Source organism: Lithobates pipiens, unplaced genomic scaffold, assembly GCF_037356315.1.
Source record: "Lithobates pipiens isolate NorthernLeopardFrog02 unplaced genomic scaffold, aLitPip1_a1.2 Scaffold_19, whole genome shotgun sequence".
Classification (NCBI taxonomy): Eukaryota; Metazoa; Chordata; class Amphibia; order Anura; family Ranidae; genus Lithobates; species Lithobates pipiens.
The window spans coordinates 8,867,181-8,880,495 of record NW_027507764.1 but is presented as its reverse complement, the minus strand read 5'-3'; the positions used below and the strand labels follow the sequence as shown (position 1 = coordinate 8,880,495).

The following is a 13,315-nucleotide window of genomic DNA, read 5'->3' as shown; positions in this document are numbered from 1 at the left end:
GTCTGCATTCTGTTTACCTGGCCTGTACTTGATATCGAAGTGGAAATCAGCCAACTCGCCAACCCAGCGATGACCCACAGCATTCAGTCTGGCAGTACTCAATACATATGTCAATGGGTTGTTGTCTGTGTAAACGGTGAATGTTGGAGCGTAGTACAAGTAATCTCTGAATTTGTCACAGACTGCCCACTTGAGAGCTAAAAACTCAAGTTTACCAGAGTGAAGATGGTAATTGCGCTCTGCTGGAGTCAATGTTCTGGAGCCAAACCCAATAACACGAAGTTTTTTTCCTTGTCGTTGGTATAGTACAGCACCTAGGCCTTCATTGGAAGCATCAGTGTGTAAGACGAAGGGTAAGTCAAAATCAGGGTATGCTAGAATTGGTGTATTGGTTAGTGGCTTAGTCATTTGGTTTCCAACAATAGGAGTTAGCTTCATCATCTTTTCCAGGTTCTTTGTGAGAGCAGAGACCTGTGTTGTTAGTTCCATTAATGCAGTGTGATTTGCTCTAGCATCTCCCTCAACTCCCTTTTGGAAGGTGTCTTTTTCGCTATTCCCTGGTGTCTGTGATGAATGAACAGTAAGAGGTTTATGTTTAGGAACACTGTTTAAGCGTCTCTGCCTTTCTGTTTCCTCATCAACTGATCTGGTGACTTGCTCTATGATAAAGTCATCCGTTACTGTCAAATCAGACACGTAAGGCCGCGTACACACGCGGGGACTGTTCGCTCAACCTTGTTCGTCAAACAGTTTCGGCAAACAGTCCGCTCAAAATTAGCATGGACGAACATGGCCACACACGACGTACGAACAGTTTGCTGAAACCGTGCGCGATGACGTGAACGGCACGTACGACGGGACGAAAAATACGACGTCCTATACATTGCATTATAACTTTCGGCGTGTAAATCCTTTCTGAGCATGCGCGGAACTTAGTTTGTCGAACAAGCCTACACACGGGCGGACTGTTCGCTGAAACTGTCCGCTGAAAGCCCACACACGAGCGGACTGTTCGCTGAAACCTTGTTTCGGCGGACAGTTTCAGCAAACAGTCCCCGCGTGTGTATGCGGCCTAAGGCTTGATATCTCGTCTAACATTAGAATTTTTCTCATTTAGTCCCTGAAACAGTGTATGAAGGAATATGCCTTGCACCAGTTTTTTGTCATAGCTAAGCTCTCGCCTATCATGTTGTGATGTAGACAGAACTTTTTGTTTTAACCCCACTAGCCTGTAAACAAATTGTTGTGCTGTTTCTCTTTCTTGCTGGGTAGCATTGCTAAGGTCCTGAAATAACTCATTACCACTTCGTTCTCTCATATGTGACTTCAAAAACCTTTTCAATTCAGCAACAGTAAGATCATCTTTGTCAGTCAACATATCTTTAAAATTACCAGGTTTGATTATTCTCAACACTGTGCGTATAATTTCAGATTCAGGGAATTTTTCTGTTAGACCCTCGTCAATTTGTCTGCACACGCTACTGTAACTCATGTCCGAACCATGATCTGAAATTACACCACCATGCATTTTAAATTCTCTACGTGGCAATAAAGCAACAACATCAGTTAATCTCACCACCTCCGATACCTGTTCAGTCCTTACAGTTCCACTACTTATTTTTTTTGCAGCGGTTGCAATCAGTGGCGGAATTATCAGGGTCGCAACAGTCGCAGTTGCGACTGGGCCCTGGAATTCCATCACTGTGGGGGGGCCCCGGCGTGGTTGCTATCCACAGACACCGGCACTCAGGAGTGAAGTTTCATTTTCCCTCATTCTCTCTCCCAAAACACACAGCTGATCTGCTCCCCGTTCGGCCCCCCCTCCCCTCCTCTCCTCTCCTGTGTTCTCCGCGGGCATTCAGGTGTGAAGCTAACAAGCTCACATTTCCCGCGGAGAACACAGGAGAGAGGAGAGGAGGGGAGGGGGGGCCGAACGGGGAGCAGATCAGCTGTGTGTTTTGGGAGAGAGAATGAGGGAAAATGAAACTTCACTCCTGAGTGCCGGTGTCTCTGCGCTGCTGTTTACATGAGACACGCTCTCCACTCACAGCCGTGCTGACCCCTCTCCAGTGTGTGCAGAGACTCAGGAAGATCCCGCCGCCCATCAACATCATAGAGCTGCTGATCGCTGCCTCCCCCCAGGTGTGGGGGGGGGTACAGAGATCTGCTGGGGGCCAAGGTGCACAGCGGAGTCCAGCAAGGTACAGAGAAACCTCTTTAAGGGGGGTGACTGTCTAGGGACCCTAAAGTAAGGGGGGCTCTCTGGGGACCCTAAAGTAAGGGGGGTATCTGGGGATCCTGATGTCCAGTAACACCGCCACCCCTCCTCCAGTACCACCACCACCACCGTGCCACCCACCTTCAGTACCACCGCCACCCCTCCTCCAGTACCACCACCACCGTGCCACCCACCTTCAGTACCACCACCACCCACCTCCAGGACCACCACCCCCCCTCCAGTACCACCGCTACCCCCTCTCCAGTACTACCACCATGCCACCCACCTCCAGTACCACCGCCACCCCTCCCCGGGACCACCATGCCTCTCCAGTACCAACACCCACCCTCTGGTACCACCACCGCCACCCACCTCCAGTACCACCGCCACCCCTCTCCAGGACCACCATGCCGCTCCAGTACCATCGCCACCCTCCTCGAGTACCACCACCCACCCTCCAGTACCACCACCCCCCCTCCAGTACCACCGCCACCCCCTCTCCAGTACCACCACCATGCCACCCCCTCTCCAGTACCACCACCATGCCACCCACCTCCAGTACCACCGCCACCCCTCTCCAGGACCACCATGCCTCTCCAGTACCAACACCCACCCTCTGGTACCACCACCGCCACCCACCTCCAGTACCACCGCCACCCCTCTCCAGGACCACCATGCCGCTCCAGTACCATCGCCACCCTCCTCGAGTACCACCACCCACCCTCCAGTACCACCACCACCCACCTCCAGTACCACCACATCCCCTCCAGTACCACCGCCACCCCCTCTCCAGTACCACCACCATGCCACCCCCTCTCCAGTACAACCACCATGCCACCCCCTCTCCAGTACCACCACCATGCCACCCACCTCCAGTACCACCGCCACCCCTCTCCAGGACCACCATGCCTCTCCAGTACCAACACCCACCCTCTAGTACCACCACCGCCACCCACCTCCAGTACCACCACCACCCCTCTCCAGGACCACCATGCCGCTCCAGTACCATCGCACACCCTCCTCAAGTACCACCACCCACCCTCGAGTACCACCACCACCCACCCTCGAGTACCACCACCACCCACCTCCAGTACCACTGCCATCCACCTCCAGTACCACCGCCACCCCTCTACAGGACCGCCACCCCTCTCCAGTACCACCACCCCCCTTCTGTACCACCACTGCCACCCACCTCCAGTACCACCGCCATCCACCTCCAGTACCACCGCCACCCACCTCCAGTACCACTGCCATCCCTCTCCAGGACCACCATCCCCCTCCAGGACCACTATCCCCCTCCAGTACCGCCACCCACCTCCAGTACCACCGCCACCCCTCTCCAGGACCACCATCCCCCTCCAGTACCACCACCACCCCTCTCCGGGACCACTATCCCCCTCCAGTACCACCAGCCCCCCTCCAGTACCACCACCACCAGCCACCTCCAGTACCACCACCACCCCTCTCCAGGACCACCATCCCCCTCCAGTACCACCGCCACCCCCCTCCAGTACCACCACCGCCACCCACCTCCAGTACCACCACCCCTCTCCAGGACCACCACTGCACTGGTGACACAGGTTCCACTTGGGACACAGGCTGCACAGAAATGTTTTACTTTGTTGTACAGTGGAAAAAAATATAGTATCAAAATCATGCTTTTCGGGGGGGCCCTACCTGATTTCTTGCACTGGGGCCCTGAGGTTTCTAGTTACGCCTCTGGTTGCAATGTCCACAGTTGGTGTACTTTCCTTGTTAAGTTTTAGTTCATTGATCTTGTCTTGGATGATGAGTAGGTAAGACATACCTTGATCTTCCAACTTTTCCAGCTGATCACTTCTCAAGTAGTCTACAATAAATTCAACAAATTCCATTTCGTTGGTACCAGTCACTGATGGAACGTCCACGTCTCTTTCATCTCCCAGCGTAATAGCGAGGCTATGCAGCTGTTCTTCATTAAGCAGATGAATTTGTTTCCGGATATCCCACATCAGCGCACGAGGAGGAGACGCCATCTCTGTTGCAATCTGAAGACTTGCACTCACAAGGCAGACGACACTCAGGACTCTCTTTGTAGCTCTGTAGCAGGCTCACGCTTGTCTCGCGCTTCCTTCTCACTGGTAACACAACGAATCCCGGCACACGAGCCCCCAAAATGTTACCGGCCTCAAAATGTGAATTAAGAGAGCCGATGATTGTAGACGCGATGAGATAAGGTGATCAGCTTGTCGTGGACTGCAAAGAATCACACAAACAGCATGAGATATGACCACTGACTTTATGGCTGGAAGTAGTTTAATTTTTACATAACAATACATCTTTTACATTTTTATAGTCACATGTTTATAACCATTAACAATATATATTATACCGATTTTAACTAAAGTATTTTAATACGTAGTTACAACAATGAACATTACTAAATTTAATAACATATATATCCCTGTTATTCAGTGTTATAGATAATTATCTTTATCTCTCTGGTACACTTTAAGTGTGCAATAATCATACTAGCAATGCATTGCTTTAATACAAATATTTTCATGGTAGTACTCTTTTTTAACCACTAGATGGTGCACATTGCATGTCTGTATGATGCAATACATAAGCTTTACATACAATAGCTTTTTTTCTATATTAAATAACAGAAAACATGTGCTTCTATAAATCTATGCCATTTCCAATAAATCAGGTTTAAATATACCTATTTAGAACGGTTTAGTGTTTATCATAGACATTTGTTCTGACTAATGCAGTATTTTCATGTTCTTATGCACTTTTCTCTTGTTTCTGACACATGCTGTTCTAAACTTGTAATTACAGCAAAACTATAGCATAAAATCTGCTGAGACTTTTTCTGCATCTGCTCAAGATGTTTAGGAATCTTTCTATCACAGGTTAATACAGATTAGGAACAATTTAGAGTACATACCTGCAAAGAATCACACAAACAGCATGAGATATGACTACTGACTTTATGGCTGGAAGTAGTTTAATTTCCAGTCACATGGTGTGTGGCCTTATATAGACTCTGTTTGTGTACCTTCTCTGCCATCTACTGGTTATTAATAGAATAGAAGGGAGATGTTTAGAAATATAAAAAAAATGAATATGTACTTTGCTTTGGGGTGTCTGTTTTGTGACCATATAAACCCCAGTCCGTCACACGTGGCCCCCCCCACCCCAAAGCACCTTGTTCCCATGTTGATGAGGACAAGGGCCTCTTCCCGACAACCCTGGCCGTTGGTTGTCGGGGTCTGCGGGCGGGGGGCTTATCGGAATCCGGGAGCCCCCTTTAATAAGAGGGCCCCCGGATACCGGCCCCCCACCCTATGTGAATGAGTATGGGGTACAATGTACCCCTACCCATTCACCTGTGAAAAAAGTACAAAAAAAACACAACACAGGGTTAAAATATTTTATTGCACAGCTCCGGGGGTCTTCCGTCTTCGGGGGTCTTCTCGCCGGACTCCTCCGCTATCTTCTTGTAGCTCTTTTACTAGCGGAGGAGTCCGGCTTTCTTCCGCGCCGCCGGCCTCTTCTCCCGACTTCGGGGTCTTGTCCCCCTCTTCGGTTCTTCTGCCGGGCCACCGCGCCTTCTTATAGCTCTTTTACAGGCGGTGGCCCGGTCTTCTGTCAGAGCCGTCGCCTTCCGTTCTTCTTCTTCTTCTTCTTCTCCAGGAGATGTTGCCTCGACGATCTCTCCGGCCGGAATGCCAGAGCCGCGCTGCGCGGCCACTTATATAGTGACAATGGGGCGGTGTCACATGGCTTTATGTCACATGGGTTGGTCACATGGGTTGATGTCACATGGAGACTATGACATCGTACACCGCCCCATTGTCCCTATATAAGTGGCAGCGCAGCGCGGCTCTGGCATTCCGGCCGGAGAGATCGTCAAGGCAACATCTCCTGGAGAAGAAGAAGAAGAACGGAAGGCGGCGGCGACGGCGGCGACAGAAGACCGGGCCACCGCCTGTAAAAGAGCTATAAGAAGGCGCGGTGGCCCGGCAGAAGAACCGAAGAGGGGGACAAGACCCCCGAAGTCGGGAGAAGAGGCCGGCGGCGAGGAAGAAAGCCGGACTCCTCCGCTAGCAAAAGAGCTACAAGAAGATAGCGGAGGAGTCCGGCGAGAAGACCCCCGAAGACGGAAGACCCCCGGAGCTGCGCGGCCTCCCTTCCCCAAGGCACCCCCCATGTTGAGGGCACGCGGCCTGGTACGGCTCAGGAGGGGGGGGGCGCTCGCTCGCCCCCCTTTCTTGGCCGGCCGGGTAGCGTGCTCGGACAAGGGTCTGTTGTGGACTTGGGAGGGACCCCCACGCCGTTTTTTTTTGCCGTTGGGGTTCCCCTTTAAGTTCATTCCAGGCGGCGGGGTCAGCGACGTCTCCTTCGCGGGCCCCGCCTACCTGGAGACGCGCTCAAAATGAGCGGACTTTCCTCGGCGTGTGTGGGCGAGTCCGTTCATTCGAAAGTATGACGGACTGTCCGTCGGATTGTCTGACGGACTAAGTTGGCCAGACAGTCCGCCACGTGTGTACGCGGCTTTAGAAATCTGTTCCAGAAAAGTTTTCCAACCATCTCTGCTCCTTCAAATTTTCCGCAACGTCAATTTGGCCCACTAATGATTAGAAAAACGAAAAAACTTTCTTAGGACCTTTTTTTTCTCCCTAATGTTCATTCAAAGGTCTACCCATCTATGGCCAACTTAGGGGGGGCCGTACAAGGAGCACAATTTGGGCGATTCGGCAGGGATCTGGATACAGACCACATGTCAAGTAATGTCAAACCCCCTACTATCAACAACCAATAGTGTGTTCCAATATTAACAAATCCTAAGAGTAAACACATACATTGGTGGCAAAAACACACGAAAAAATGGGTTATCCCTTGTATAGAATAAAGAGAATACCCAATAGTAAGTAGCCTTGTAAAGGGCACCAATCACTAGATCACATACAACCATGCGGGAAACCAACGATCAGTAATAATGGACCAATCAGTGACCCGCAATGGAAGGTGGTGGCAGAAGCTGTCAGCTGGGGGACTCTGCTCCTTCCTCTATAACTCTTCTCTCCTGAAATACTCTGCACTGCTGGAAGACTCTGCTCCTTCCTCTATAACTCTTCTCTCCTGAAATACTCTGCACTGCTGGGGGACTCTGCTCCTTCCTCTATAACTCTCCTCTCCTAAAATACTCTGCTCTGCTGGAGGACTCTGCTCCTTCCTCTATAACTCTCCTCTCCTAAAATACTCTGCTCTGCTGGAGGACTCTGCTCTTTCTTCTTTCTAAAGTTGGCCATAGACGGTTTGAATCTTGGCCAGCTTAAAGACAGCCATGACCCTTTGTAGGCTCTTGCTGGTAATGACGGTGGACCGTGACTTTGCAGACAGGTCTCTCTCGTACCCTCAGGGGGTTCCTGGAATCGGCTGTACACGACTTTTCCCATAAGAGCTGCAGAACCTGTTATCAGGATTTCCATTCCAGATCTTAGAAGATAAGACTGACCTGTAAACATGCTGGAATGTGTGAGCTCAGGGCATCACCAGAGCAACGCCAATACACACACCAATAGAGCGCTAATTCTTTGTAGAGCGCACCCCTTGTATGTACTCATCACTTCCTCCATACTGAATGCCATGACCGTATGTACATCCATAGAGACCTCCATAGAGACCTCCATAGAGACCTCCATAGAGACTTCCATAGAGACTTCCATAGAAACTTTCATAGAGACTTTCATAGAGACTTTCATAGAGACTTCCATAGAGACCTCTATAGAGACTTCCATAGAGACTTCCACAGAGACTTCCATAGAAACTTCCATATAGACCTCTATAGAGACTTCCATAGAGACCTCCATAGAGAGTTTGACAGAGACTTCCATAGAGACCTCCATAGAGACTTCCATATAGACCTCTATAGAGACTTCCATAGAGACCTCCATAGAGAGTTTGACAGAGACTTCCATAGAGACCTCCATAGAGACTTCCATATAGACCTCTATAGAGACTTCCATAGAGACCTCCATAGAAACCTCTATAGCGACTTCCATAGAGACCTCTATAGAGACTTCCATAGATCCAGGTATCACACGAGTGAACTTCTACAAGTTTTAGTTTCCTGAATGTTCTACAACAACGTCTGTGGCAGAGACTTGTTCCTGAGTAAGCACCTTGTTGGGCGCTAGGCCTTGTGAGAGAAGGACTGTCCAACCTGAGTGAACATCAAGTTGTGAATGGCTATTCTCTGGATTCAGTCAAAGTAAGCAAGTCCTTCATTATTGACTTTGACACTAAAGCCCCGTACACACGAGCGGACTTTTCAACATCCAAAGTCTGACAGACTTTAGAAATGGAACATGCTTCAAATTTTTCCGACAGAACTCCGCCGGACCCAGTTCCTACCAAGAAATCCGCTCGTTTGTATGCTATTCCGACAGACTAAAACCGACGCTAGTGCAGCTATTGGCTACTGGCTATGAACTTCCTTATTCGAGTCGAGTCGTACGTCATCACGCTCGACTCTGTCGGAGTTTGGTGTGATTGTGTGTGGCCAAGTCCGCTCATTCGAAAAGTCCGTCAGAACTTCGTCAGAACTCCTGCGAAAGTCTGTCGGACATAAGTCCTGTCCTGTGTACGTGGCATAAGAGTACCTGAACTTCCTTCCTAACCCTCAGATCCTATTTTAAGAGACTGTTGTCAGTCTCAAAAGTTACTGGGCCATCTACTACGGGAAACCCCTGGACACAAATCGAGGAGAAGAAGGTAACGGTAAGCCCAATTAAACCAGCAGCTCCTCCGGGGGTTAGTGCTACAATAGAATGATTGTAACACCACAATGATGTACAACCACTACTTCCTAATTCCGTGCTTCTTCTTCACCTTCTTAACCCCCTTATCCTTACCCCTTAAAATGAGAGAAAAAAAAAATAGGGACGTCCGAGGTCTTGTCCAAGGAAAGGTTTGGGGGGGAGAAGGTAATATTATCCAAGGTGATGTACTCAGGGGTGGGGTGCTGTGGGGAACCATGATTCATAGTCATGCCCCTAGTGACAACATGGGAGAAAAAAAAGGTAGATAGGAACAAAGTGTTGTTACCCTAAAATGGGAAGTGCCTGAATAATGGCTATCATGGCAGGATCACCATCAATTGGTACGAAGAAGGCTGAAGGTTGAAAAGTATTAAAATTGGTTTTATAACAGGATACTGCTTATATGAGATTTTAGCGATTGGGTTTACTTGTATTCTAGGCCTCATATAAACATGGAGGCATTTGGCAGATACATCTAGTAGTTTTTTGTATCAAAAAGAAAAGTATGGGATTTTTGAGGTGCCAAAACACAACACAAATATATCAAATATATCAAAATTGTATTATAAACATTTAAAAATCAGCATAATGTCATCACATATATCCATATGGTAAATGGAAAAATGCAGTAGATTCTCAACATGTTTCGCCAAACTATGGCTTCATCAGGAGACTTTTAATCAAGGACTGCATATATGATCACTGAATACTGATGAATATCTTAAAATCCAATGGAATTTTGGCTCCAAAATCACAGGGATAGATAGAAATGGGCATATGGTAAAACCACAAAGGAAGGTATACTGATGCCCAAAAATGGCCTACCAGTATTGCCAACAAGCTAATGGGCGGTGCAGTACCGCATTTGGCCAGAGGTGCCGGGGCTCCGGGGACACTCGGAAATACTCAAAATGACTCTAAAATACTTGGAAATACTCTGTTCCCGAATGTTTCCGAATCTTTCCGAGTCCAGTCGAGCTGTCCCCAAGGATTTTTTTAATCTCTCCGGCGCCCCCCCCACATCTGGCCACATGTGGTACTGCATGTAAAAGAAGTCAATGCGGAGCAAATTATCTTAACTTTCATTGACTTCTATGGGGAAACTCGCTTTGATATGCGAGTGCTTTGGATTACAAGCATTCTCCTGGAATGGATTATACTCGTAATCCAAGGTTCCACTGTATAACGAATATGACAAAACAATATCCAAAACTAAATGAAAAACATTTTTTCATCGTGCCCATCTCTAGATTTTGGTTGAGTTTGTCTTGTCTAATCTGGTACATCTCGAAGAGGGGTCACTTTTGAAAGATGATCACACTTTGGGATTAGAATAGACTTAGTTGGACACATCTAAGAGGGTCTTGTAGACCAGAAGAGGGGCATTTTCCTTTTCCCAATGTTGTTGACCTATTTTTATTGGGAGAAAGGAGGCTTTTACACCAACTGTGAGCATTGGTGGTGCTCTTTATTTTTGATTTTCCCATTGATGTATTTTTTTTTGTTGTCCTTGTTCCACAGATATGTTCCAGGCTCATCCATGATCTGTCAATTAAACACGCAACAGTGACCTGGGGACAGCAGAGAACATCAACTAACTGTGACACCTTCCTGGACGCTTCCTTATAAGCCGGAGAGCAGCCGTCTGAACAGATCTGCTTATTTGCATTTAGGTTGACCACATTCCAGATCTCCGGTGGGATATCAGACAAACAGCCGTGGCTTCAGAAAACCAGATCTTCCCATACCATTATCATAGCAATATTAGGCCCCACGTGTGGGCGGGGCAAGTGCTTGGCAGTAATTTAAAGGAACCAAGCGGGGCAACATCTTGTAGGAACTTCCTTCTTTTTATGAGGAACAGTCCACCAATGCAGCGGTCACTCCAAAGTATACACATAGATAATAAAACACGGGTACAACTCCATAACCGGCAGGGGAAGTGTGCAAAATCTACAGGCGGCAGTACACTCAGGGATTGCCCGTAGGGCTACACAGTGGGCCTACCAGCTAGGGTTCTATGCTGGCAAAATAAGGCGCAAGGATGTTCTCATCTAGATGCAGTCTGGGCAACAGGTTCCTTCCCCAAGCTCCAAGCAGTATATAGGGCCACTCCAGACTGTCCCTGTTCTTATAGATCCCTTAGGAATGCCAAAACAGCCCAGCAGGCGCTATGTAAAGCCGCTCTGCATCCAATATGGCCAAACCTTGGGAGAGCTCTGTGTCCAGTCAAGATGGCCGCTAGGAGCCCTGTGCAGAGAAAAAAAGAACCTTCCTGATGTTGTAGGAGCTTCCAATGATCACCCTCAGAAGCTCCCAGCCAGCACCATGTGCTGGAGACACATTCAGAAGGGTGTTCAGTCCTTTGTTGTATATTCTGCTCATTGATTACAATGACCTGGGACAGCAGTAGTAGAGGATTGTACACGGTTAGTCATCCAGGGCATTGAGGGAAGGGTCTACTGATTCTGGCTGCTGGGATATTTATTTTTGTTGTCAGGGGCCTATTGTTGGTGGGGGATGGATGTATTGATGCTGGCTGCTGGGAGATCTATTGTTTCTGGGGGAGGGGTCTACTGTTGCTGGATGCTTGAGTGTCTATTGATGCTGGCTGCTGGGAGATCTATTGTTTCTGGGGGGAGGGGTCTACTGTTGCTGGCTGCTGGAGTGTCTAGTGACGCTGGCTGCTAGGAGATCTATTTTTTCTGTTGGGGGTGTCTATTATTGCTGGCTGCTGGAGTGTCTACTGGCGCTGGCTGCTGGGCGATCTATTGTTTCTGTTGGGGGGATGTCTATTGTTGCTGGCTGCTTGTGTGTCTATTGATGCTGGCTACTGGGAGATCTATTATTTCTGGGAGGATGGGTCTATGGTTGCTGATTGCTTAAGTGCCTATTGATGCTGGCAGAACTAGTGTTGCTGTCAGGGACCTATTTTTGGGATGGATCTATTGTTGCTGGGAGGGCTCTACTGTTTATGGGGGTCTGTTTTTGCTGTAAGAGGCCTATTGTTACTGGGGTGGATCTTTTTTTGCTGGGGGCAATCTATTGTTGTTAGGGGGGGTTGGGGTCTATTGTTGCTGGCTGCAGGGCATCTATTTTACTGCTTTTCTTGTTATTGGAAAACTCCATACAACGTATTTTGCATCACAAAATAATACTTAGTTCTGTATTCTCTAAAAGGGGCGGTGCTCGGAGGAGGGTAGGGGGTGGAACCAAGAGAAGGTGCTCGGGGGTGGGTAGGGGGAGGAGACAAGAGGTGACTTGGAAAGGGGGAGGGCCAGAAACTATTCTTTGAAAAGCCCTGTAGCCACCAATGAATGCAGAAACTCTGACGTTTAAGTGATCACCTTTTATTGAGTTGTTAAGCTTTTTAAATCCCTTCTCTATGAACATAAAGGGAAACTATAGTGATCTGTAGTCACAGCATAGACTTTCACTGTATCACATTGGCTGTTCTTTTACTATCTGTATACCATTTTTTTTTTTTAAATAAACATGTAACACACGACCAAGGAATCCCAGAGCACTATGGGTTAGCTAAAGAGATGGCACGGCACCCACATCTGCCTGCTTGGAGTATGATTTTTTTTTTTCTGCTTGAAAACTCTTGCAGTCACTTTGATGAAGGAGGATTGAAAGATTAGATCTTGAATATCTTAAGTTGGCCGATACATAAGAGTGAGTCGTTGTATCAGGTGATCTGAAGAGCTCACACTTTACCATAAAAGAGGAACTCCTGCCAATAAAAGCCCTTTCTCTCTTAAGTCCCGCTATGTACACTGAATGTGTATTTTTCAAAATACTTCCAGTATAACTACCTGAAATATAACTTTATGTTAAAGTGGCTGTAAACCTCAGACATGAAATCTGAACAAAGCGTATCCCTCTATAGTGTGTATTTGTCTCAGTCTAGAGCACTTAGTATCATTTATGTCTGCTTCCTCCTTCCTCTGCACTTCTGACACCAAGAGGTAAAAGGGCGACAAGAGCTCTAGCACACAGCCTGTGATTGATTAGCCTCAGCTCTGTTCCTGCGTGCTGTGTGAACGGGGTGGGGGTTGGGGTGTGTGTCCCTTCCCTCCAATCAGCAGTCACTCAGCCATGCAAATGTGAATTCAGCTCCTCCGCCCCCTGCTTTCTGAAAGCTGGGACAAGCTGTGTAAATTTCAGCACTTTGATCAGCTGTGGAGAAAAGAAGGCTGCAGATAAACAGGTACAACGTATGTAGGAGGATTTGTATCATCTCTGTGTATCACCCGAGGCCGGTCACTTCACCGGGTATATG

At 48.1% G+C, this 13,315-nt stretch overlaps 1 protein-coding gene across 1 annotated transcript in view; it reads left to right on the top strand.

Moving 5' to 3' along the window:
* The window catches only part of LOC143995783 (uncharacterized), a 29,252-nt gene extending 16,458 nt beyond the window's left edge, over positions 1-12,794 (top strand). The window contains exon 3 of the mRNA XM_077490496.1: positions 10,552-12,794. Within this exon, the coding sequence (XP_077346622.1) occupies positions 10,552-10,659 (108 nt within the window). The 3' untranslated portion in view covers positions 10,660-12,794. The remainder of the gene's footprint in view (positions 1-10,551) is intronic.
* Positions 12,795-13,315: the final 521 nt, after the last annotated feature.